At 32.8% G+C, this 27,909-nt stretch overlaps 3 protein-coding genes across 6 annotated transcripts in view; 2 read left to right on the top strand and 1 right to left on the bottom strand.

Annotated features, from left to right (window-relative positions):
- The window catches only part of LOC105782722 (pentatricopeptide repeat-containing protein At5g18390, mitochondrial), a 62,212-nt gene extending 56,776 nt beyond the window's left edge, over positions 1 to 5,436 (top strand). Inside the window, exons 1-3 of one of the 3 annotated variants that reach the window (XM_052626303.1) lie at positions 2,472 to 2,538; positions 3,430 to 4,905; positions 5,101 to 5,436. In XM_052626303.1, coding sequence (XP_052482263.1) covers positions 3,457 to 4,875 — 1,419 coding nt within the window. In that variant the 5' untranslated portion in view covers positions 2,472 to 2,538; positions 3,430 to 3,456 and the 3' untranslated portion in view covers positions 4,876 to 4,905; positions 5,101 to 5,436. Of the gene's footprint in view, positions 1 to 2,471; positions 2,539 to 3,350; positions 4,906 to 5,100 lie in introns of those variants that run through there. The other 2 variants (XM_052626302.1, XM_052626301.1) reach the window with 2 other exon arrangements.
- LOC128035994 (uncharacterized) lies at positions 310 to 1,187 on the top strand. Its single transcript, XM_052626306.1, has 2 exons — positions 310 to 604; positions 827 to 1,187. The coding sequence occupies exons 1-2, from the start codon at positions 341 to 343 to the stop codon at positions 878 to 880; spliced, it is 318 nt and encodes a 105-aa protein (XP_052482266.1). The 5' UTR covers positions 310 to 340; the 3' UTR covers positions 881 to 1,187.
- A 12,568-nt stretch (positions 5,437 to 18,004) lies between the features above and the next one.
- On the bottom strand, positions 18,005 to 27,326 carry LOC105782750 (probable UDP-N-acetylglucosamine--peptide N-acetylglucosaminyltransferase SEC). Of its 2 annotated transcripts, XM_012607702.2 has the most exons (27): positions 26,937 to 27,326; positions 26,348 to 26,493; positions 26,162 to 26,260; positions 25,998 to 26,048; positions 25,772 to 25,888; positions 25,511 to 25,567; positions 24,890 to 25,009; positions 24,597 to 24,659; positions 24,416 to 24,494; positions 24,075 to 24,184; positions 23,916 to 23,969; positions 23,755 to 23,822; positions 23,556 to 23,658; positions 23,244 to 23,446; positions 21,240 to 21,336; positions 20,841 to 20,912; positions 20,632 to 20,708; positions 20,344 to 20,545; positions 20,096 to 20,263; positions 19,740 to 19,850; positions 19,576 to 19,662; positions 19,328 to 19,455; positions 19,148 to 19,230; positions 18,952 to 19,057; positions 18,719 to 18,865; positions 18,459 to 18,579; positions 18,005 to 18,366 (listed from the first exon to the last, which is right to left on the bottom strand). In XM_012607702.2, the coding sequence occupies exons 1-27, from the start codon at positions 27,124 to 27,126 to the stop codon at positions 18,253 to 18,255; spliced, it is 2,973 nt and encodes a 990-aa protein (XP_012463156.1). In that variant the 5' UTR covers positions 27,127 to 27,326; the 3' UTR covers positions 18,005 to 18,252. The 2 variants fall into 2 exon arrangements, with proteins under 2 accessions (XP_012463156.1, XP_052482187.1); XM_052626227.1 differs by lacking the exons at positions 25,772 to 25,888; positions 25,998 to 26,048; positions 26,162 to 26,260; positions 26,348 to 26,493; positions 26,937 to 27,326 and adding an exon at positions 25,072 to 25,120 and having other exon boundaries at positions 25,511 to 25,566.
- Positions 27,327 to 27,909: the final 583 nt, after the last annotated feature.

Here is a 27,909-nt window from a genome sequence, read left to right as displayed (position 1 = left end):
GCTTAACTATCAAACTTGATGAGGATTATAATATAGTTTATTGTTTCGAGTTTAAAAAGGGTGAAGCTGTATGTTATTTCTTCTATTTCAATGGAAATTTCTCTAAGTTGATTCTAAAACTAGTTATCATGAACCTTAATGGATCTTACTGTATCTTCTAATGTTTTTTCCTTGACTTTTGGTTCTTGATTTCTCATGTTCATCAAGTCAAGACCAAACCACAGACATTGAAGATGGGTTTCCAAGGACGCCACAGGTTGCCCCATTCACCTCGGCTGATGATACGGCCCCGTTTTTAGAGAATGGCAGCAGTGATGATAAGTTAAATTTTGATGGACCCATGGATTTTAATGAAGATTTATGCAGAAGCAGTTCATTCAATGGAACCATGGTCGGTGAAGAAAATGCTGTGAGCATGTTGGTTTCGTCATACTCTCAAGAACAATTGCCAGAAATTTTTGTAGGGCTTAAATCCCAGCAGGGTTGCATTGGTGAAATGAGTGATGTTGAGGACGAAACCTTCAACACTGTTGTTAGTAGATCAAGTCAAACATGTAGAATTGATCTACTCGAAGAGATCATTGAAGATGCTAAAGATAACAAGGTACTCTTTGCTCTAAACTTGTTACTTTCTTTTGTCAACTTTGGAGGCTGTTTGGGTTTGAGAATGATCCTATGCAATGCTAATAATACTAGAACTTATTCCATTATATCGTTGATCGCAGCATGATGAATGAACTGATCTTTGAAATTTTGAACTTCTAATGTTTTTTTTTTGTTGCTATTTTGGGAGGATGAACTGCTAACTTATGAGATTTTGGTTTAGAAAATTTTGTTTCAGACCATGCAATCGATTATGAACTTGATGAAAGAAGTTTAAGAGGCAGCTGCCGAACAAGCAAAAGAGGAAGCTGCAAGGGGGGCATGGATATTCTCGTCAAGGTGGAGGAACTTAAACAGATGCTGCCACATGCAAAGGAAGCAAATGACATGGTTGTGCACTTGTTGATAACCTAGATGTTTTAATTACCAAAACTAGAATGTAGTTTTACGATTTTTTCTGCTTCACATTTTATTTTGAGTGGTTATTTTCCTTCTTTACCGTGTCAAATTTTAAGTTTGATTGGTTTACTTTGATGGGTTTGTGTTATTGGATTAAGTTTAATCAGTAATAGATTATCTGTTGAGCCATGCTGCCAATATGTGATGAAAGTGTATGAATCTTAATGAACAGATTCTTGATTCTCTTTGAGCGTTTTCATCAAATTCGGTGAAATGAGTTTTCTAATTATGATCAATAATCTTTTTTGAGGTCCCTTTTCAAGTGTTTCATTAAATATATTCAAAGAGTAATCTTGTTTAATTTGTTTTAATTGTAGATCACTTGATTATCTCATGAAGCATCTTGTTAATTTGCAAAGTAGAAAGTGTATTGATCTCAATGAACCATCTTTGCTCTGTCAAGCTTTTTCTATCAAATTTGGCATAACGGGGTTAAATTGAATTTGCAATGGTCGTGTTAAATCTGTTTTGAGTGCTGCTCATGAGTGCTGCTCTTTTTAAGGCGTGCCAAGTAGGAAATGGAGTTGAAGGAGCTGAAGAAGTTACATTTCTTTATAGGTTGACTCCTGGTGCCTGTCCAAAAAGTGTGTGAATGTTGCATGAATAGCTAGTAAGGTTATTTGTAACTTTAGTTTCTCTTTGCCGAGGATCTACATGTGGACTTGTGGGAAATGGGGCCTCATTAGCTTCTATGTTGCTTATAGCTTTGATATGTATAAATATAATATGGAGACTAACTTGAATAATGTGTACTGTGGGTTGAAACTATAAGGACCTTCGAAGTCCATTGAAGGATGTTAAATCATAAGATTATTAATAATTATGTTAAATTATATTTAATATATTTAATAATAATTATGTTAAATTATCTATATTATGATTTGAGTAAATTCATATAAGAATATTAATTATTAAGAATTTTATTAAATTATATATTTTAATTATAATATATTTAATAATAATTATGTTAAATTATATTTTATAGTATCATATATTATGATTTGAGTAAATTCATATAAGAATATTAACTATTAAGAATTTTATTAAATTATAATTTTAATTATAATATATTTAATAATAATTATGTTTAAATATGATTAAATTATTTATTATTGATATTAATAATCTTATTAAAATTTAAATAACAATAACAATAATCATTTACCAAAACAAATTTATGCTAAGGGTATTCTAGTCATTTTAGTTTTTTCCATTATGCTATTACACCTCTATTACATTCAACCAAACACAAGAATACTATTATACCTCTAATCCATTACACCTCTATTCCATTACGCCTCTATTCCAAACGTGCTATAAGTGTTGGATTTAATCCAAATCAGCCCCTCATAAGTACACTATTGAATCTACTGGGTTGGACTCAGTTCAAGGCCCAATATCCAAACTTCATATTTTTCTCTAGTTTTTATGTGTCTTTGAAGTCTTCACGCTCTCCAGCAGCCACTGAGAAAGGAGGTGTGTCCTTTATTTTTATTTTTTTTCTCATGTATTTCCTTCTTTTCCATTTTAGTTCCAACTCCAACTCTCAAACTTGTAGATTTAATTGAGTTATTCAAAGTCTCTACCTTTAAGCTTCTGTTCGATTTTCTTTAAGATTGCCAATCTCTTCTTTGATATAGGAAGTTATATACATGGGTTAAAAGTGATAAATTTATTAATGGATATTTAGCTTTAATGGATAAAACCAACTTCTTTTATTAGAAAATGTTACTTTCAAGTATTGAACTTTGCTTTCTCAAACTGGGTTATGTTTAATAGTTGTGTCCGATTGTTAAACTATGCAAGCAATTTTATGATGCTATTTGTTTTGTGTTATTTGGTTTTTTTTTCTTCTTTAATTGTTCTGTTTCTATGGGTTACCTACGATGCCTTGATGTTGAAAGCATGAAAACATGCTCAATTTGAATGAACATGAGAGTGGGATAAGAAATGTACATATTCAGTTCATCGTTCAATTTTGTATATCAAACAAGTTGCTAATGTGAAATTATTTTAAGAAATGCCATTTTCTGATGCTCAATATACCATTTTTATGCATTTCTCTTTGGTGTTAGCGAAATGTAGCTCAAATTCTTTTTGCCCTAGAGGGCTAGGTCTAAAGAAGCAACAACTGCAACACGTAGGACTCATAGAAGTGAGCTTAATATGTTTATATGTTAATGTATGATAAGAGTGAGTTTCTTTACCATTGATTTTAGTCATCTTGTCTTGTTTCCTTTTCGATGTGGTACATGTGATTGGTATTTTTTGTTTATTCCTTGTTACAGTACGGAAGTTCTTTGAAATTGCAGCATATTATTCCTCTGTTGCTTCTGTCAATTAACGAGTATCGAGGTGGAAATGCAGGTTACTGGACTGTAACTTCTACTGCAAATGCTCTGGTCTGCACAGCTGCTCCACAAATATAGAAATAAATCACAAAACATTCTCTGTTCCTTTAGGACCCTAACCTTAGCAAATTCTCCCCAAGGTACTTCTGTTTCCATCACTTCTGTTTCGAAAGATGACTATTTTGCAGCTATCCACCACATTTCCAACATCATTCGTCGTGAAGTTCATCCAGAGCGCACTCTCAACCGCATGAACCTTTCTGTGAACTCTGAACTTGTATTCCGCATACTTCGTTCCTGCTCAAACTCCCCTACAGAATCTCTTCGCTTCTTCTCATGGGCCCGTTCCCACTACACCCCCACCTCCGTCGAATTTGAGGAGCTAGTCAAGATCCTCATTCTCCATAGGAAGTATGAATCCATGTGGAAAACCATTCAACAAATGCAAAAGCAGCAGCTTAGCCTTTCTTGTGATATCCTGTCTTTTATCATTGAAGAGTACGGGAAGAACGGCCTCATAGACCAGGCTGTGGAAGTTTTCAACAAAAGCACTAATTTAGGTTGCAAACAGACCGTTAGCGTTTACAATTCATTGCTCTTTGCACTTTGTGAGGTGAAGATGTTCCATGGAGCATATGCATTAATCCGGAGGATGATTAGGAAAGGTGAGTTACCAGACAAGAGGACATACACAGTTCTGGTGAATGGATGGTGTTCCTCCGGGAAGATGAAGGAAGCGCAAGACTTCTTGGAGGACATGAGCAAGAAGGGGTTTAATCCTCCGGTTCGAGGTCGAGATTTGTTGATAGAAGGTTTGTTGAATGCAGGTTATCTTGAATCAGCCAAGAAAATGGTAAGAAGAATGACCAAGGAAGGGTTTGTGCCTGACATTGCTACATTTAATTCTTTGGCGGAAACAATCTGTAAAACTGAGGAGATTGATTTCTGCATCGATATGTATCATAGTGTTTGTAAATTGGGGCTTTGTCCGGATATTAATACTTACAAAATATTGATACCTGCAGCTTCAAAAGTCGGTAGGATCGACGAGGCTTTTAGGCTTTTAAATAATTCAATTGAACAAGGTTATAAGCCATTCCCTAGTTTGTATGCACCTATAATCAAAGGCTTGTGTAGGAAAGGGCAGTTTGATGATGCATTTAGCTTTTTCGGTGAGATGAAGATCAAGGGTCATGCTCCAAACAGACCGGTCTATACAATGTTGATAACAATGTGTGGACGTGGAGGCAGATTTGTAGAGGCAGCAAATTATTTGGTGGAGATGACTGAGCTGGGATTAGCACCAATTTCAAGGTGCTTTGATATGGTTACGGATGGTTTAAAGAATTGTGGGAAGCATGATCTGGCTAAGAGGATAGAGCAGTTGGAGGTTTCCTTGACATGTTTGATGCTGCAATTCAGAATTGAAGATTATAGCAAATCCCATTGTCACAATACTTGACAGCTCAATGTAGTTATTAACTTCTGAAAGGTCAGTTCCTGTTTCGGGATTTGTTTACTTCTAATTTAGTTTTGATTCATTTTATTTCTGACCTTGTTGGATACTAGTTATAAATTTTAAGTTCTACCACACAAAAGTCTCATTGAGAATTACTTGGTTACTTCTGTCTCTCGTATTTCTGCATTTAAGCTTCAACCATTTTTTACTTAATGTGGCTTGATGCAGGCCTTTCAAGAACAATTGTGTCAAGTCGTTCTTGCCTAGCAAATCAGAATAGGAGCTTAGAGTAACATCTAACAGACGGACCGCTCCAGCATTAACTGTTTGGTGAAAATGTTAATGGTAGTGTAATGTCGAAGTATTTTCATGGAAGGTGTTAAGAATTGATGTTATTGGGATTATTATCATTGCAATGCTCATGAAACTAAACTGTCAATCTGAGTATCTAGCTTTATATTGTTGGGAATGTAACAGTCTGCAATCACTAAACTTTAGACAAACACTTTAGGCAAAATAGTTTTGCAAAGATTAAACATAATTTCATTAGTGCTTCAAGGCAAAGCTCTCCTGTGTGCTAGTGTTCATATTGGCATATGCAATAACTATAACACTCCAACCATCTCATGGCACCCATCATGTGCTTTGATCTTGATTTCAATGGCTATGTTCCAAAGCAAATCCTTACTGTATGTTTTGCAGATTTTACTAAGAGATAGGCAATAAGCTACATGGCTCTCATTCTTCATTTCTTTTTGGAGTACTTGTGTCGAACGTATGTTTGCAAAAATACATTTGAAAGGAAATCGGATATTAGTAGTATTCTGATTTGCCTGTTTTTCGTAATATCGACTTCAATATTAAGTGATCCAAGGAATTATAAGCCCAGTGGAAGATGACACTAGCAGTATCCTTCATTGGAAGACTACTAGATGGAGCCTGAGTTTGTTACAAACTCTGCAAGATCGGTGAAAAGTTACACTGTTGTTCATCCGCTGAAAAATATTTCTTTATTTATTTTAGGCACTCTCATTAATAATCATTTTTTCATTCCGTTAAAAATTATTTTCATTTTGGTCACTTGTCTTTAATTCAGTGTTCATTTTAGTTATCCAATTTTAGTAAGTTTTCATTTTGGTCATTTATTTTATCCTTTTATTTTATTTTAGAACTAATTTTAATTTTTCTTGGTAAAAGGGAAAAACTTAGGTGTATAAGGTAAAACATAGGTTTTACTTGGAAAAATCATTTATTTATTTTTAAAATTAGTTTTAGTTTATTTTCAATAAAAGAGAACCTTGGGTTTTGCAGGAATTAATTGGGTTTTATAGGAAAAGTTTGAATTTCTACAAGAAAAATCATTTTATTTCTTTAATTTCCTCTAGTTTTACAGGAAATTAGCTCGATTTTATTGGGAAAACTTTGGTTTTGCATGAAAAATAATTTATTTTTTCATTTCCTTTTCCCATTTAAAATTAATTTTAGTGTTTTTTCCATAATAAGGGAAAAACTAGGTTTTCTAATGAATTATTTGGATTTTACAAGGAAAAACCTTGAGCTTTTACAAGGAATGGAGTTACAAAGTAAAAATTTAGATTTTATTTCTATAGTTGAATAACTCAATTCCTTATAAAATTCTAGTTTTTATAAAAAAAATTAAAGGAAGGAACCAATATAAAATTTATTAAAATTGAGTGACTAAAATTGAATTAACGCGACGATCAAAATGAGAATAATATTTGACCGTGGTGCCTACAATGGAAATTTTATTTTTTAAAATGAGAACTTGTAAAAGTTCGATGATCAATTGTGTAATTTACGCTATCATAAAATAATATTACATTCATTCCTTATTATAAAAAGTTAATTTTATAGCATTCATTATGTGGATGAAATAATTAGATTAAGATAAAATTATGAAAAATAAATAATGGCTTAGATTAAAAAATAACAAACTAAAAAATTGATACAGTAAAATTTTCCATTGAGGTGGCCATGAAAAATTACCTTAAGTTTTAACTTTCGAAAAGTTTAAATTACTAATATACGTATTTTTAAACTGTGACAAGTGACAACGATTCAAAATTTTAATTAACACTAACTATGAAAATTATATATTTAAAATATAAAAGTGTGTTTAAAAATAACACATAATAAATAATAAAATATATGCTTTGAAATTAATTAACAATAACACATTAAATATATATGATATTATAATGAAAAACTAAATTAAATTATAAGTAAAATTTAATTTAAACACATAAATACATCATATTAAGAATACTAAATGAGTACAATTATTTATCATGACGTTTTCATCAATCTTGATTTAATGTCGAGTTAGCTTATGACACCAACTCAATTAATAACATTATTAGTATACACAATTGATGGAGATAATAAATTTCAGATATTAAAATAAAATTATATAAAACTACTAAAATGAACTTTGATTGAATGGTGAATTTAAAGTTTTATTAATTCAATTAGTATAGATTTAAATCTCACCGGATATATATTTTTAATTAATATTAACTTAGTTTAATTACGAAATGACATTTTTATAATTGGCTTATTAAAATCAATTAAGCCCTCCACAAAACTTAACACCCAATTAAGCCTTTAAAAGAAGAAAAATTAATCAATCAAGTACCTCTACTCACATTGACCAAATTTGACTGATATGTTTCACTGATGTGACTGGCTAACCAATTGTACGACGACACATGGCAACCACGCGTACATCATGTTGAGAAATGTGTTCATATTGTAGTAAATATGTAATTATTTTCTATGTATTTGAACGATAAATAAATAAAGTTAATTTCACTGTTATATCTTTTATGTTTTTGTCTTTCATGTTTTGCATACATAGCAAAATTGTGACAAGCAAATATTAGCTCATTCATTGTCTAAATTCAAATTGATGATAAGTGAAATTGTAAGAACATTTATATTATGAGAAAGAAAACTTACTTCACTAGATAATCTAAACGAGTTCGTAATTCCATAAAAGAATCAAAGTGAGCATTTAATTCAAATACTTAGAAGGATTATTATGTCATCTACAATTCCAATTGGAGAGATGGCTAGTCTTAGCTATTAGAGTAGTTGACTCCATAGGTAGAGATATAGATGTATTCATTGGAAGAATGATACAATGGATTGAACCCAAGTTGAATTAATTTTGAACCCGTTTGTGAATTGATTCACTTGTAATATTCATTGTGTGATTTACCTAAATCCTGAGTTAGTCACTAGCCATGTGTATGTAATTCATGTTCTTTGATATAAGTGGAGGCTTATACTCTAAAGATTATCAAGCCTATAGTCTGTATATCGGGTACATGACTTGTGTATGTCATGACTTTACTTGCAACAATGAAATTAAGAGTTCGATTAAAAAGTTAAACAATATTCTCTCATTGACATTGTATGGATTAATAAATATGCAACGTGGCCACAAGTTGTTCGTTCTTGAACAAGCAATTTATTACAATCATTTGTTGAAAGTGATCTCATTAAGAAGACAAAATGATGACAATAAGATAAAATAGAATTGTATTGGGTGATCGGATTTAACTTAAAAGAATCAAGGATATCATATGACGGTAACACACATGATGAGGTCATTGGACAAAGTAGTTGGATAAATTGCTTTTGTAAAGAGTATATACTATTAGAAGTTTCCAATCATGGTACTTATTGTGGACTGACTCTATGGTTAAGTAAATTGCGAATTATCAGAATGATACTTCTGAATATAATTGTAATTACTCGAGCCAAATCGTATATATCTAATTGGTCACTCCACTAGCTCAACAAAAGCTCAATCGAATTGCATTTGAATTAGAAAAAATTCTATAACTTTGGAAATAGTTTAATTGAGTTGGTTTATTCGATATGAAATTAAATTAGGTAGCCGTGAAAATTGTTCAACTAGATAATTTGATTAAAAAATTTTCTTGAAAAATTAATTTTGAATATCTAAGTGATTTTTGGGAAAATTAATTTTGATCAAGTAAAATTAAATTAATAAAATTAATTAAATAAATATAATATTTTTAAAAATTAATTTTCAAGTCAGACAATTGGCACAATGAGTAATTGAACTTGAAAATTAGACCTGAGATCGAAAATTAGACTAGAGACCCAAAACTGAGGTCGAGACCCAAAACTGATTGAACCAGACCTAGTGTATGAAACTGAACTGATGATCCAACAGGTGGTAGGACTGGACCACTAGGGTCATCACTGACCCGGACCGAACCGAAAATAGTCGAACTTGCGATGGCACTACCGGACATTATGGTACCAGTGACTAGGGGTGTTCAGTCGGTTAACCGACCCGAAATAACATTAATCGAATTAATCGACCTTTTAAAATTTTTAACCGTTAGCCGAACCGAAATTTTTTCAAAAAAATTAACCGAACCGAAATTTTTTCGGTTAATTCGGTCGGTTAACCGAATTAACCAAAAATTATATATATATTTTTATTTTTGGTTAAAAATTAACCGAATTAACCAAATTACCCAAATTAACCGAATTAACCGAATTACCCGAATTAACTGAATTGAATCACTACATAATTAAAAATATTACCTAAGTCTTTGAATTTTATTTTTATTTATTAAATTATTTGTTTAGACTTTTAGACTTTAGTTTTAGTTTTAGTTTTAGAATTTTATTTTTATTTATTAAATTATTTGTAATTTTTATGATTGGGTTGGGTTGGGTTGGGTTGGATACTTGGGTTTGGATTGGGTTTAGGTGAATAGTGGGCCTATTTATATATTATAAATTTATTCATTAATTTTTCGGTTAAACCGAAAAAATTCGATTAACCGACCGGTTTCGAACCGAATTAACCGTTAACAAAAAAATCAAAAAAATAATTAACCGACCCCAACCGAAAAAATTCAGTTAATCGACCGATTAATCGAATTCGGTCGGTTAACTGAATTTTTTTGGTTTTACCCGAATTTTGCACACCCTTACCGGTGACAACGATAACATTTCGGTAGCCAAGGGTGGTCCTTCAGCGATTGAGTAGTAGAAGAACTACACTCCTACTGAGACTCTACCGAATAATTTAATTTCAGATTAACTATTCTAAAAATAATATAATTTAATAGTTTAATTGTAACACCCCAAACCCAGCCTAGACGTTACGGCCGAATCTGAGAGTGTTACGAAGAAGGGTTTTGAAACTATTTTTATTTTGACAAAAACCTTATATAAAGTTACTTGTTAGAAAGTGTCCAAATTTTACAAAAAATATTCATTTACTTGTTTATTACCGAAACCGTCGTGAGTTTATTCATTCGTCAAAACATAATTTGTAGCAAAAATCTCAAAAGTCATTATATTTTAGAAACCCAGTTCGTGTTTCCAGAAAAACCTTTGTTTGTGTAAAACCGTCGTTTTCATAAATCATTTCGACAAACAGCGCAGGATAAAAAACAATCAATACCAAAACCAATAGCTAAAACCATACAGTCCAAAGAGTCCCAAAAATTACAAACTCTCAAATAAATCTAGAATTTTAAAAATATCGAAAACTCAAAGGCAGTTTTAGCTAGTGGTCACCGCTGAGCCTCCGTCGTACTGACCCGCCTATGTACGAGGGTTACTTGTACAGAACAGACAAACATATGTGAGTTTTCATAAACTCAGTGTGTAACCCAACAGAGATAGACATACAAATATACATAGTATTCTTATATGCAGAATAGATACAAATATGAACCTAAGTCCTTAGCAAATACATATATCAAAATCAAATAATCCAGTCAGATATACAGAATCCTACCCCCATCCTTTACACACCATCTCCGTCCATTTCATCACACCATGTAGAGTTAAAAACACCCACCTATCCCTACACACAATATAGTGTCGATGCGACACACAACAAATAATATGTAGTCAAGCTGCCAGAATATAGGCGAAAGGTCGTCGAACAGATCACTTCCTCCGCATATTCAAATCTCACCCCAAACACAAGTACAGAATACAGATACAGAAATAACATATTTAACATGCTTAACATGCTCTTATACAGATAACATACATACTTAAACGGTACAGTCAGACATACATATAAGTTTCCTACTCAAATCAAACTAACAGAACATTATATCACATGAAAAAGGGTTTGATTAGCCCTTACCGACCTTACAATAGGCCCACAGTCGATCGGAACGACCCGTGCGACCCTAGGGAAAATTTCATAATCTTGGGCTCACATGCCCGTGTGGGCCCATACGCCCAGATTGGCCTTGCCCGTGTGGCCTACACGGTCTGGCCCAAAACCCACACGCACGTGTGGCATGCTTGTATGGGCCCACATGCTCAACCTGGCTTAGCTTGTGTGGCCCACACGGCCATACATTCGCTATCACACGGTCGTGTCTCACACACAGCCACACCCTCGACAGTCACATGGCTGTGTGTCACACACAACCAGCCACACGGTCGGCCACACGCCTGTGTGACATCGACAGTACCAGTTTTCAGCTTTCGCCAAACTTCATTTTTTCGTGTTTTAGGTACACACCTAGTTCATTTTTTATGCTACAACAATCCCAAACCCTTAGAAACCTAAGAAAAGGCATCCCATTGACCAATTAACAACCAATCTACGAATCGACAACATAACCCGAAATAATGCACATAACTTACCGTCGACAAGAACAGATACTAACGCGGTTTAGACCGTTGGAGCAAAACCCCTTTCTTTCCAGCCTTCTCCTACACAAAATTTCACAGAAATCAAATCCCCTATCTACATCACTACGCTGCTACAAAAAAGAATAAACCAACAGCTTACCCAAATCACATAAAAAATGCCAAGTTCCATAGTGCAATGTGAAGAACAAAAGATGTAAACAGATTTGAAGGGGAAAGAAAATAAGAGAAAGAATCAAAGATGTAGAGAAGGAGAACAAGAAGGAAGTGTCAGAAAGAATGGAGAAACTAACATCAGAATTTTTCCTTGTGAAGAGAGAGAAAAGAAAAAAAAATAAAAATAAAACAAAAATCCCTAAAATTAAGACATGATCTCCTATCAACCCAATCCAACTACCCATCCTCTCATCCACTTAAACTTTCAAACCCATCTAAACTCTCTCAGACAACTGAGACAAAAATTATTACCCACGCTCACGCAGGAATTCAAACACAAGACCACCAACAAGCTAACTCCTTACCGCTTGAACCAACAAGCTCATTCTAATACGAGTTTATAAGGAAAATTACATAAGCCCACCCAATAGGGAAAAGGCTAGAGTCATAAATAGGGGTGAGCAAAACTCGATTTGACTCAAAAAAATCGAAAAAAATTCGAATTTCGAGTTAAACGAATCGAGTTATTCGAGTTAATCGAGTTATTGGAATCAACTCGAATTTTTTTTTCAAATTTCGAGTTCGAATCGAGTTGAGTTTTTGAATTCGAATAACTCGAATAATTCGAATATCAAATTATAATATTTTACATTTTTACCCCAAACTCCCAAACCTTTTTACTTTTCCCACAAAACTTTTACTCATTCCCACTTTCCCCCCAAAACTTTTACTCCCCTTCCCTCTCAACCCCTTAATCTACCCAAAATCCATTTCCCACCAAAATTTTACTCTCCCATTTATTTTTTCTCAAAATTTTACTCCCAAAAACCCTCAAAACCTTTTATTTTCCCCAAAATTTTACTTCCTCCCACTTTTCCCTAAAACTTTTATTCCTTCCCATCCCACCTCCCATCTATCCCAAACCCTCCCCCTCCAATTTTTTTAATATTTTCCTCCAAAATTTTATTTCCCTATTTACTTTCCTCAAACTTTTATTCCCCAAAACTTTTATTTTTCCCCAAACTTTTACTTCTCACCCTTTACTCTCAAATAAAGAATCAAAATTATCCATAAAAATCACTAAACATAAATAGTAATAATTTTATTTATATCTACTATTTATATTATTAAATTAAATTTCACATTTTATATTATTTATATTATTGAATTGTTTAGTCATATTGAATATTTATATTAAAATTGAATTATTAATTATGCCATAAAATATTCGTTTTAAAATTTTATATTGGTATCAATTTCACATTTTATTTTTAAAATAACTTTTATTAAAAATCATATTTTTACATTTAATATATTTTAATTCTAAAATACATAGTGACAAGAATCAAGATAATTGAAACAACTAAGCAAGCAAAGAAGCTAACCAATATATAAAAATTAATAAATAAATTATGAAGTGATGAAAGTTAATAAAAAATTTGATTAAGGTGAACAAATTTTATTACGATGGGTGACAATGGTTACAATGACCCAAAATTATTTTTTAAAATTTAACTCGAACAAATATATTCGATTCGATTCGATTCGAATTCCATCTCACTCGACTCGATTCGAGAAAACTTCAAATAAAGTTAGGATGATAAAATGAGATTCGAAAACTCGATTAACTCGAAAATTTTCGATTCGATTCGATCGAATGCTCATCCCTAATCATAAATAACAGATTTTACAAATGTGAGACTTGAACCCAAAACCTCATACACACACCCAGAATACTTAATCATTAAAGTAGACAGATATTTGTATCAAAATTCACAAAAATAGGATTAAGTTAATTGGGGTGTTACATCTAATATTAAATTTAATTTAATACTTATCTTGTAGATAAATATTCTATTAATCTAATAAATTTGATATTAAATTTAATCTAATATTTATCTTGATAAGTATCATATTAATTTAATATTAAAGTGATTAAGTTTAATATAGTTGAACTCTCCTATATAAAGAGAGTCATGGGTCATTATTTTTCACACTTAAATTCAAGAGAAAGTTATAAAGAGAATTTTCTAAAGAAATTATTTTAGAAAATTTCTAAAGATATTTTTTTATTTACAACTTATCACAGAAGTTTAAAGAAATTACAAAAATACCCCACTGGTAATTTTGTGAAAAACTTTCTTATTTAAAGCGAGCCCACACTCGACAAATATGAGTTCGAGGATAGCGGAGAAAACTACTTGATCAAAACATTCATTTTAAACCAATCGAAAAGGTACAATTTTGATTAAGTGTTTATTACTTTAGACATCACAACCAAGTTCTAGTTTTGAAAAAGAATTTAAAACTCTGTTTTTTCTTAAAAAAATTTTTGTTGCATTTTCCAAATCCGGTCTTCGAACACATCATGTTGCCATGACATTTTGCCACGTCAACAAATGTTGTAAAGAATAAAAATCATAAAAAGTACTTTTTAAAAATCACATCTATAATAAACTTGGACAAACAATTGTCCAGATTCTTAATTGTTATTTTCTAATAATTACTATAAAATTGTAATATATAAATTATGGAATTTAAAATAAAAATAATTATAAAATTTATTAAAGTTAATAAAAGTGTTTAACAATTATTAAAACCACACTTGGTATGAACTTGAACAAGTGATTGTTCAGATGTATTTGAACTCAGATAAATGGTTGTCCAAGTTTGTTCCACGCGTGATTTTTAATAATTTTAAAATTTTTTTTCATTTTTTTAATAAAATTTTATATTATTAATAATCTTTAAATAATTTTGTACCAAAATAATTTTTCCATAATTTTTTAATGATTATTTAGAAAATCACATCTAAGATAAACCTAGAAAAATTATTGTCCAAGTTATTATAAATTTAATTTTTAAAATAATTATTTTTCAAAAAAAACTTTATTGTTTTAATTTTTTTTATTTTTTAAAAAACATTTACTGAGAGTGACATCTAGAGGTGACCATGGGCGGGCCGGACCCAGAAAAAAATTTCGGCCCGCTTCCTAGGCCCCACCCAGCCCGAAATATGGGCCTAAAATTTTGTCCAAGCCCGGCCCGAGGAATAAATCCTAAGCCCGAGCCCGAGCCCGACCCATTTTTTTTTAGTAAACACCACAATTTTATAAAAAAATATGCAAAATATAAACAACCAACTACAATATCCATACGTTAACGGATCAACATATTTAATTTTATAACAAAATTACATATGTACCAAAAAGAAATTAATGAAATTCAAACTGCATAAATCCAATCCAAATTCATAGATAGAAGCATTTCTATTTCTCAATCCCATTATTTTCCTATTAGTAGATAAACAATTTTAGCATAACATTACCATAATTTAATCAAAATTTAAGTTTTTCTTTCCCCCTAATATTTTGGAATTTCTCTTCTTTTTTGAGATAAGGACACAAATTATCATCTAGAAAATCTGCTAATCTGCAAAATATTGTACAAAGTAAAATAAAAAAAATCAAATCAAATTAAATTCTAAAAAGAAAATGTAAATGAAAGCTTACGGGAAAGGAAGCTAAGGTAAGCCAAATCGATTTCAATGTCGATTGTTTCTGCAATAAAACAAAGCAAAAACAAAAAAGATGAGATTAAATGAAGAAACTAAGCTTGTGATCTCAGTAAACATTATAATAAATTCATTCAACTTGAATCCCATGCAATTTCAAAATTCTGAGAACTTCATTTCTAGATATAGCATGAATTAAGCAATTGTAAGTAACTGTTTTCGGTCTAATGCCCTTAACCGTCACATGAGAGAAGAGATCAAGAGCCTCATTTAGTCATCCCTTCTTACAAACTACAAAGACAGTCAATGATAGTGTTATATGCTACAATATTGGGTTCAAAACTTAATTCAATGACAATGAAATATACTATTTATATTGGTAATTTAATGGTATAGTTTTTAAGTAAATAAAAATGTTGCAAAGAATAATATATATACAACAAACCAAACGTGTTAAAGTATAGTTTGTAAAATGTATCAAACTTTCGACACTAGTTCGATATGAGCATATAACTCTTCCATTATGCAAAAATAACATTTAAAGAATATGAAGATTGTAGAATATAATTTGCGATTCATAAGCAACATCCACGATAATTGTATAAATATCAAGACGCCTTCAATTACCAAAATTAATTATTTTAATTCGATAAAAATTTAGAGTATCAAAAAATAAGAGAATAAACAAGTTAATTTCAAGCCAATAGATTTATCCTATGCATACCATCCTTATTAGAACGAGCAAAAATATTTGCATCAAAAATAGGTGTCAAAACATTTAAAATAGACTCAAACTCATGATAGGGTACATAAGATAAGGCCATCAATACTAAAGGATGAACAATCTTATAATCATCCCTCTTCATCTAAAAAAAGGACAAATCAATAAAAAATGACCGAATATAAAAATAATTTTGAACTAGTAACTCAAACTTAGATATGTCGATAATATTTCTTTCTAAAGCATTAACCGCAAGCAAGTAGTCCAAGTCAACAATCAAAGCATCCAAGCTCTTTCCTAAGAGTAATTCTTTATTTCAATTTTTAAAGATTGTTGTTCAAAACTTCAACTTACGTAATTCTAAGTCTGATAAAAAAAATTATTACAGTTTTTTATTGGTACAAGTTGATGAAAGGAAGGTAGGCTTTGACAGAGAAATGTTTTTATCAACAACTTTTTAATTATTTTACTACAACTTATTTAAGGTAAAGGTAGTAGGTACTTTTGGGGATTTATTACTCTTTTGCTTATTAAACATACAATTAAAAGGGTGAAACAAAACCGTATAGGTACTGGACCCCTTTTCCTTAAGTTAAATAAAAGTCATGAATTAAATCAAATAATACTTATATGGGAGTAGGACTGTAGGAGTGTTGAACAAAACAATAGAAAAACACAATAAAGTAACATTTATGGACTGATACAAGAGCTCTTTAGCAACATTTAGATCAGTTTGAAAAATTCATATAATATCTAAATTTATCTCTTCAATTATTTCCATTGATGATCCTATACATTTATTCATAAGTAAAGTTTTCCATGAGTGTCAAACACACTTAAAAGATAAGGATGACATCTTCAACACTATTAAACTCTCTACTTCTTTGTCCAAGTTCCACGAGCAGATGATTATGCAGAAATGATTCTTCATTTTATGCATAACAAGATTAAAACACGCGACATTTAAAGGTTAAATATGTAAACACAATCCTTGATTGCTTTAAACCTATTAGTCTAATTGTACGAACAGGAAATAGGGTTAACAATAAAAATTTTCAAATAGGGGAAAAAAAGGTGGAATGGTGGATCGTGGAGGTGGATTTTTAAATTGGGAAAAAAAAGGGAGAAAGGAAGGGCTTAGGGATTTTTATCAGATGCACGGGAAAATGGGGAGGGAAAATGGGAAATGTATTTTAAAAATAAAAAAATATATTTATTATATTCGAACCGGGCCTGGGTCAAAAAAGTTTTGTCCGAGACCCGGCCTATTTTTAAAATAGGCTTCGTGTTTTGCCCAAACTCATACTTCGAGCTAGTATTTTTACCTGAATCCTCTCATATTTTGAGGGCGGCCAATGATCGTGAGGTCTTACCATCAGTGAAACTTAACAGTCAAACTTAATTAACAATGAACTTGATTAATTAATTTTCCAGCTTAATTAATTTTCTGATTTTTTTACTAAGAGCTTCTTGTACTAATTTCCCTGAGTTAATACCCACTAACTCATAAACTAAGAACGTTATAAAATAAACTTGAAAAAATCGGTGCAGTAAAGTGTTAATAGATCGAGGTATTACTCAAAGTTTGGACATTAATCTGGTATGCAATTTTTAACAAACTATAAAGAACGTTGAACATAACTCCTTTTCTCTTTTCCTTTCGAAAATGGGAAGTCGAGGGTGGTTTTAACATTTGATCCAAATGCACTTCACTAATTATATATGTATTTTTAAAAATGATATCAATCTTCTTTTAATGTCTATTAATGATGGTTTTCTTAAGTAACTAAAGCTGGACCAGTACTACTAAGCAATCACAGAACTCACAGATACCTTAATCTAAACCTAACCCGAATCCGAACCATATCTAATAAAAATCTTCATGTTTTTAGGCAAGAGTATCCCATCCAGATATCTTCAATGTCTTCATGAGATTAACCTGTAGGAATTGCCCCTCATTCATTCAATGAATTGAACCAACATGCCGGGATATGCTGGGATGGCAATTTTCTGCTACAGTCATTTGTCGGCCGCCATCAACAAAATTCAACCAGGCAAATAAAAGCAGGAAACTTCATTTCATCTTAACCCAAACTCTAGTCTTAGCCACTTGTTTTAAACATATTTTTAAGGCACTGCAAAGATTTTGTTGCATCTGAGCATAAAAATATCGGGAATATATATCTCAACGAATAATAGTAGGACTCTAAAACGATTCCTTCCTCACTAAGGTCGGAATATCTTTTCTTCTATATTCTCTTGATTCTTATCTACAATCCCTCTTGCTTCCTATCTATCTATCATAAGGGAAATCAAAGTCATTTTCAGTGACTTTGAAGTGCTGTGGCTGCTGCCCTGAGCAATACAGATTCCACATTTTCAGATATGCTCTCTCCAGATTTCGTACCTGCCAGTTTTTATATGCGTACATTTTCTTTAGGCATTTCTTCTGGGAGTTATTGCAAAAATAAATAGCAGGAGTGTCTGTTAAATATTTACCCAGCGTGCTGTGTCAAAAAGCGGGCAAGTTAAACGAGCTTCCTTGAGTTTTTTGGTCAGAGCCTGGAGTTTTGGTCTGTTTAATGCCAATGTGACCGCCTGTTCTTCATATTCCTTCATACTGTGAAGCATGAATAAATTATAAATGTGAATTTACATAAACGCATAAGAACCCAACTCAACCAAAACACTAAAATGATTGATCATGATATGTCCGCATACCAATATGATGTTTCTCCAAGAAAATGTTAAAATCCTACCTGTTTACAATCATATCCTCCCCCAATCCAGTGGCTAAACAAAGTGATCCAGCAACCCTTGTTGCCATTTTCTCAAGGGGTAGAGTTACCATTGGTAAACCAGCCCATAACACATCCGTGCCAGTAGTATGTGCATTGCATAAAGGCCTATACAGAGGAATGAGGCAACCATTATTACTAAACTATTGAGAAAGACAATGCTGTTAAAGAAAGAAAGCAGGAAGAATAGTTACGTGTCAAGACAGAGATCAGCTAAAGCACTGCGTCTGATGTGCTCATGTTTCATGGCCACATCTGTGAAAATAATTTGCTCTGGCTGTACCCCTTGTGCGGCAGCATCTGAAAATTAAGACCATCATCACCAATAAAAACCATGATATACAAAGAAGGTTGCGTTCTTATAAAAAAAGGAAACAATTAGGAATGTACATGCTCTCAGCCTCATTTCTCCAGCAGCTGGAAATTTGAGGAGCCAAAGTGCACTATTAGGTACACGCTTAAGAATATTACACCTGAAATTTAGAAGTACGAAGGGTGAAGGGTGAAGGGTGAAGTGTGATGACAAAATATTGGAATTTATGTCCATTTTGAAGATCATCCTCGTATTACCAAGTGTTAAAGATTTCAGGATCCATTTTATACAATTGGTTGAAGCATGCAAAAATAAATTTATCTTCTGGAAGACCATAATCAGATCGCTTGTGCTGACATGTTGGATCCAACACATCACGATTTTTCTGCAAACATTTAGAGTTATAGAATCAGGTCTTGAGCGTCTAAATGACAATCAAGCACATCAAAGGAGTTCACTGACATTGTACAGATTTCTATTTTATTCCACAGTTTAAAAAACCGACCTGCTTATAATCATTCACAAAGTAGCAATGTGGGAGATGGACAAGCTTCTCTGAATAAATATGTGAATAGCACAAAGGGGAAACAAACTGAAAGCAAAAAAAAAACAAAGTTAGACAAAGCACAAAAGAATCAATGAAGGTTTTTGTAAAGCATCCATTCCTACCTCATCAGTGACCAAGTAATCAATATAATCTGCCCCAGTAGTCCCAGGAAATCCCATATATGAAACCTGTATAGGTGCAGGCTGCATGGCAAAAATTTCATTCCTTGCACCCTGTATCATTGAGCAGGACAATGATTTCATATTAGAATTTTAAATTGTAAACTTAGAAATTCAGAAATGTAAAACTAGAAGACATTTCAGCATCATACACTACATAAATAGGTACCAGAGAAAACAAAATTCAAAGAAAGAAACTCAGATTGATTTTTCATTACCATATTATAAATGTCAAAGTAGCAAGACTCCAAAAAAAAAATTAGCTTACTCAAAGGAAGAGAAATTTGAATATCATATACCTTGGTATAACCATTGAGGTTGATAAGTATTTGTATTCCATCCTCATTAATCATTTTGGCAATCACATCTGATGACATGGCAGAGACATCGATAAAATGCTCGGCTTCAGACTGGATACGCTGTCTCCATTCAGTGCCATCATTTTGGCTCAAGGCATAGCAAAATACCTGCAAATACCATGTTTTATGTTTAATCACGTCCCAAGAGTTATACATGGTCTGATAAATAAAAAAAGGATAAAGAAAACCTCAACGTTCTCTCTGTTGTGCATTCCAAATACTGATCCCATGAGGTGTGACAAGGGGTGATTGCCAAAGTCACTGCTGACATAACCAACCTTTAGTCTCTCATTTCCGCCATTACCCTTGATTCGATTCGGTGCAGGATGATTGAATGGAGGAAGAGCAAAACGAGATGCAACCATGGAGCAATGAGCAGCATATTTACGACTGCAAGAAAGAGAGGAAATGTTAATGAAAAAGCTGTAGCTCCCCATAGTAAACTAAAATATATTAGTATGGAAAGAATTTTATACCTTATATCTAGGGCAAGCATGGGATCAATAGGATATGCTATAGCATGGAAAGGTTGCACACTAGGAAGAACTGACATCTGAGACAAAGGAATTATTGCAGTTAAGCGCAATGAAAAAGGAAACACTGTGGATTATGAACCAGTCTAAAAAGAGAGCGATAAAAAATAACATAAAGTACAAGGTAAAGTTACAAGCATATCAATACTCACATTAATCTGCCTTCGGATAATGCCTTCAACTTCGGTAAACATTTGATCACGATCCTCCCAGCTGCACACACACTGGAAATATAAAATTAAAAACAATTAGTTGATTCAAATCGAATATGCTTCTCTACAAAAGGTCATCTTAACCATTGAGTTACTTTGAAGTAATATCAAGTTCCTGGGAAGTACTCTCACAAAAAAACCAATGAAGAAAGCAATTAAAATCTTATTCATGGTTCGATAATTAATTTTAGAATTGATAGAAGTAATAATCACATAGAAAAGATTAATGCCTTGAAAGAAACAGGCACGTTCAACAAATGATTCCTACTACAACATAAAAGATATATATCTAATGCATGGAAATGTAGCTTTTGCCTAGATTTAATTCCATAGTGATACCTGTAACGTATGTAGGAGATTACAAGTAGCTTCAGGAAAATCTGGTCGAAGATGCAATGCCTGCTTATAGCTTTTGATAGCAGCCTCGACATGTCCACTGTATTACATGTAAACCCAACTGAAAATCAGATAGCAAAAAAGGCTTTTTCCCCACCCCAATAGAACAAATCTTAATAAAAAAAAAAACACTGAAGAGCCGGATGCATCAAATTTGTTTTTCCTTATTATGGACAAAATATCAACCTCCCCCCCCCCCCCAAAGTTTTTTCTTCTTCTTTTTTTCTTCTATGAGCAATAAAAGTTGGGTCAGAAAAAGACTAAACAAAACAGCCAATCTTAGAATTTGACCCTTAGTTCAACTATAAAAGAGCGATGACTTATATGAAGCAAATCACACTGCAATTTGACCCTTAAGTCAGGGAATGCAAAAGCTAAAATGACAATTTACAAAGCAAAGAATAATATCTTAACCAATAAGAAGTCTAAGCTCAAAGAGGAATGTCAATTAATTTAGGAAAAATTAAGTCTGTCTTCTCTAAGTTCTCCATAAAGATATGCTAGTGACCCTAACCTAACATCTTAACAAAAATTGAACCTCTTATCAAAGAATTTGAACATTAAAAATAATGAAAAACTGATCTACCATGAATTACACTATTATTTACATCTTTTTTACATATAACTTCAGCTTGTTTAATAGTTAAATCAAAGCATCTTAATATATATTTAGGGTTTCATGTTTAAATAGTAGTTTATGCTTTTTAGTAGTTTTTATTACATTTTATATCTCTAAATAAAGTTACATGGTCTTGTAGGACAAATCTGGAGCTAAAGATGCATATTCGCACCGAAACTAATGCCTATGTCGCGACACCAAAACATCGATGTCACAACATCGAAGACAAGCAAAAACAAGCCTTGGAACAAAATTGCTTGCTATGTCACAACACGCCCCCTATGTTGCAACACCGCTGCTGCGCGGCCCAAAAAATCCCTACACGTGATAGTTGCATTTTTAAGGGAAATTAGGAGTATATGTCCTAGTCGAACTCGAACTCTAAAGACTTTAAGGATAGTTTAGGCACTCTAATATTCCGAGTTTAGCCTCTATAAAAGCCATTGTAATCAGTTTAAATACAAAATTTTTAGGGTTTGATTCTTAGGCTTTTATTCTGTTCTTAGTTTTTTCTTAGTTTATTTTATGTTCTTGTAATCGAAATTTATTCTATTCTTTATATTTCTTTCTTTAACATTGTTAATTGAATGTTTGTGTAAATATTAGAATCATTTATACTTTATATATATTTTGCATGTTTCAATGGAATTAACCCGAAATTGATATTGCCTACCAAGCATCACTTAACAGACTAGTGGTTAGGGAAGGAAGAATTTAAACCCTAGGATTATTGACGACCCTAGGAACTCATACAGGTGGAAATTAACCCAAATTTGGTATTACCTATTCGTGAAAACCTTATCCTACTCCGCTCTGAACTACGTCATTGAGAGGGGGTAGTTCTTGCCGTCTAGTTAGGTTACTAGAAGGTTGAGAAACCCTACTAGGTTAATTAGTAACCAACTAATTAAAACCCCATATCAATAATTAATTAGGTAAAACAATTGAATCTAGGCGAAAGCAACTCGCACAGTCGAAACATAGAATAGGAGAACATGAAGTTAGAAGTAGATTTAGGTTTAGTTCAATTTATTCAACTTATTTAGTTAATATTATTATCATCCTGCTTTTAGATTAACACTACTAATTCGTGACTCAAGTATATTAGTAGTTATTTTTGGTAATTGGCTTAATAACAATTTTCCACAAACTATAATACCTCGGGTATGATCCTTAGAATACTTACCAAATGTTTCGTTGTAAACAAACTATATTATAACCAGATCCGTATAATTGCAAACACTACCTCAAATTTCATATCTTTAGTTGCAATATTCACTCTCTGGACGTTAGTATGTCCGGAGACGATCAAAAACTAAGAAAATTACCTATCCTTATAAGCAGAAGCCAGATTTGCATGAGCTTCAGCCATATTTGGGCGGATATTAATAGCACGAATATAATCTTGAATTGCTTCAGTCACTCTACCAATCTCCTTGTAAGTGTTACCCCTATTTACGAGCCCATCAGCTGCCAAGGGATCAATCCGCAATACCTCATTGTAACATGATATAGCTTCCACGTAATTTCCCTACAAATTAAATTTTATACTCATTAGATACAAGAGGCAAGGAAAAAAGGCACTAGCTAACATAATTTATTATCAAAGGTAGTAACAGAATCAAATCCCAATGAACCACCTGTTGCTTATAGATTACGGCAAGGTTGTTGAATGGAGCAGACAAGCCAGTTGTAACAGACAACGTAGCCTTATAATAAGAAGCAGCAGCAGCAACCATGTTCCTGCAAGGTTAAACTTGTAAAAATCCCATACACTAAAAAATTCAACGCAACCTGCAATACAATAATCTGCGTATCAAGAATTTGAGGATAGTGTACCATTCCATATATATGTTCCCGAGGTTGGTAAGTGCTTGCGGATGATTAGGTTGCAAAGTGAGACATTGCTGCACCCAGCAATGAAAAATTGTAACTTGAAAAGATCAACAACAGTAATTAGAGAAAATAAAACCTAAATGAGCAGGAAAAAAAAAGCCTACATTATAACATTGTATTGCCTCATCAACACGACCAACATCTTTCAAAGCATTTCCCTTCAAGAAAATGATTGAAGCAAATTGAAGTTAACATATTTATAAAGAAAAAGCATACAAGCAAACTATAATGTTTACGATCTGACAGAAATTGAGGAAACCGACCAAATTATTGTAAGCCTCCAAAAATCTTTGATCACAAGCAATGGCTTGCTTATAATGGAGGATTGCCAGATCCAGTTGACCTCGCTCATAGTATGTACTAGCCAGGTTCCCTGAATCATTGAGTCAAATAACTTGAACTTCAATAACATTATTAAACTCGACTATCTTTAACGTAAAATAAAAACACAAATAGCTTTCAAAAATAAGCAACAAAATAACAGGTACAATAAATTAAAAAGAAGAAAAACGACAGCACAAAACAAATAATAGTGTCATACAAAATTTTCATCCTTGATCAAAGTGAAAATATAGTAAATCCATGTGATGTAGTAGGCACTTACCCAAAGCTATTGCATTGTTCGGCCGAGTCTGAACAGCACGCTGATAACAGACAATAGCTTCCTGAGGCATTCCCAAAGCCTGGAAAAGACAAAAGATATATCTTGTTTTCCTCCAACACAAGAAGAACGGCCCAGGCACTTGTAGAACAAAACATTAAGAGCACAAGGCAAGATGGCTTACCTTATAAATATTCCCAAGATTTAAATAGGCATCAGGGAATGTGGGTTTGAGTTTAACTGCTTCCTGCAATTTCAAATTTTGCAAATTAAATCAGTATTGCTGCTCATAAAATAATTCTTAGCACTAAAATTGAGTGGGGGGTGGGACAGTGTGGTAGATTATAATCTCATAGAAAATTATTAAAAAAGAAACAGCACTGAAAAGTAGGTCATGTGATCTATAGCAATCAGTAAGATGTAAATTACAGAATTTGGACAAGATAAAAACAAGATAAAAAACAAGATTCTGCATACCTTGTAATACTGAAGGGCTCGATTTAAGTCACCCGAATCCATGAAAAGACCCGCAAGATTTGACCATGCAATAGCAAAAGTTGGCTGTATGCGTAGAGCCTCAAGATAGCAACTGTATGCCTGCACAAAACGTTAGTTCTGACAATTTCGATCTCTGCAGATGAAGTTATAACAAGACCAACCATCATCTGAGCCCTGGCCTGTAGATAACAAGTTGATATCTGTATTGAACTGTGATATCGAGACACAGTTCCACACATGAATTACCTCCATCAGTAACTTACCAGATAAAGACATACAGAACAAAGATCTATAGACAAGGGAAGGATGTTTCCCCTCACATTCTGATTGGGCAGGATGATAAGAGTCAAGGCCAGGTTAATTCAGCAATGAGCATACACACTCAAAGCAAGCAAAAGATTAGACCACTTCCACCAAACGATGGAACGGAATGAGGTCCAACCAAATCCTAGTTGAAGACTTCAACATGGTAATGCCAAAGGCGTGAATTATATCAGTTAACAATTTGACATAATTCAACCCAAGGATTTCACATCCCTGGCAGCCAGTTATGAGGCTAGGCTATGAAACAGTATAAACATTTCATTTGTGGACACTTACTTCTTGCACCAGCCCCTGTGCCTTCATTAGATTTCCAAGATTACTATGAGCATCAACCTGCAAGGTAATTAAAACAATGTAGGTCAGATGTCTTGCACATAGGTCAGAAACTCTTATTGAAATCTTAAATTCGGAGTCACAGTTGCTAAGCAAACAAAGAAACAAAAAACAATAGAAATTGTAATGTTGAACATCGTACTGAATTATAAGTTTAGAACATTTAACTGGATTATAATAAGACATAACCAGATTAAAATATACCAGAAGAGGATTTAGTTGCAGTGCTTGACGGCAACATTGTGCAGCCTCATTAAATCTTCCTTTTCGCATGTAAGCACTTGCTAGATTCGACCATGCATCAGCAAAGTTAGGTCGAAGCTGCAGCAATGCAAATTCAAGCAAAGATTAACAATCTAACAACAGATTTGGCAAGCAAAACAGAAAGACAAAAAGCTAACAAAACAAGGTTTTATAACCATATACAAACCTCAATTGCAATCATATAGTACCGGATGGCAACATCAATATCGCCTTTTTCCTACATGTTTGGGAAAAAATACACCTCCATCAGTTCTTCAACAACTTTCTCTTCTTTTCTTTTCTTTTTATTTTATTTAACTTCAAAAAATTGACATAAAGATTAACATGTACCTTCCAAGCATTTGCCATGTTTCCATAGCACTCTGCAAAACGAGGTTCGATTCGAAGGGCTTCTTCATTTTTGGCGATGCACATATCATAATTATGTAACTGCAAATATATTCAAAGGCATTAATATAAAATTACAAAACAATTTCCTTGTTAAAGGAAGACAAAAAAAAAAAGGAAATCTTTTACCTGATAATAAATAGCACCCAAAAGAAGCAGATTATCAGTGCGAAGTGGGTTTTGATTGTAAACAGCACTGCTATGATCCAATGCTTGTTTGTAGTTTCCAGATTTGTACATCTGATGAGCTAGAGCCAAGTGCATATCTTCATCAACTGCATCAAAAGCAAATCATTGGTGACATCAGCGATTAAAATAAGATGTTACACAGATAAAATATTCTATGGATTTAGAATTTTACAGTAAAGCATATATAATAAATTCTTCAGACAGGCATAAAGTAATTAAATTATTCCAATTTTGAAAGCTAAGAACGAATAATAGTGACACACAAAAAAAACCCTAAAAGTCTAAAATTTATGCATCAACACGATTTTTCCAAAACAAAAAGACAGATCTAACTCAAAGTTATAGCTTTAAAGAAATCAAATAAGAAATTTTATAATCAAACTGCATGTTATAAAAAATAAGAAGGAACTGCTATAATCTAATATTTTGCGCGTTTATTGAAATTTTTATGAAAGATAAATATTTAAGCTACAAAATTAAGAAACAACAATAATTTAAACTATTGATATAAAAAAATGAAGATGTGAACCTTCATGTGAATCATGTCCATTATGAGGCACAATACTGAACGAAGAAGCCGGCTCCTGCTTCAGCGCATAAACGGCGGATTTTCCAGCAGCTACCGCCTCAGCATCGGAGGTTTCATCAGCTCGATCGAAAACTCCAACGCCGTACGGAGCGGCCCTAGAGATCCCAACTCCGTTTTGCAACGACAACATTTTCGATCTCCCTCAATAAAGAAGAATCATCAAAAAGATGGGGGGAAAAAGTTTTGAAATCTATCAGATCAAAGGCCTAGAAATGAAACGCGACGGAGAAGAAGTGCACTCGATCAAACGCCACCGTTCAGTAATCGAGCTTTCTTCTTCTTTTCTCTGTCTCCTTTTTTTTTTTTTCTCAGCCAATTTCCGCTATTTTCTTAAGACCTGTCGTCGGATACTTTATATACTAAATAGAAGAGAAATGTGAGCCGTTGATTTGAACGTGCACGGAGGAGATGAAGCCGTTTGGTGAGTACGGTGAAAACAAAAAAGAAGATTCTGTTCATTACTGACACGTATCTAGTTTGAATGTTTGATGACCTGTTTGGGTGATTAAACTGGTAAAGTTTTACGTTATTTGACCAATAACAATAAATATTAATTCTTGAAAATTCTTAACCCCAAAAAGTACGTTGAATCGCAAATAATATGAAAACAAAGGAAAATCATGGCAATTAGAAAGAAAAATTATTTGCCCAATTTCTTGTTTCCTTTCTAAGTTGTTAGATTGTGGTTTCTATCTTGAACAATTTTGATGAACTTGAAGGACAACCTGAAAAAGTTAGGACAAGACTACGCCCTGCCTTTGATTTGTCGAGGATAATGTTGATCCACTTACAATCTTTAATAGCAAGCTTGTAAGAAAAGATATTGTCGAGGATAATCCAAGTTTTGAAGTTAACTATATCACATTTTGATTAGTTTCAGTATTCGATCAAATTGAGCGAAAATTTTTTAAGT

The sequence above is a fragment of the Gossypium raimondii genome, chromosome 13, assembly GCF_025698545.1.
Source record: "Gossypium raimondii isolate GPD5lz chromosome 13, ASM2569854v1, whole genome shotgun sequence".
Lineage (NCBI taxonomy): Eukaryota > Viridiplantae > Streptophyta > Magnoliopsida > Malvales > Malvaceae > Gossypium > Gossypium raimondii.
Note: the sequence above shows the minus strand (reverse complement) of the source record. Positions and strands in the feature narration are given on the sequence as shown.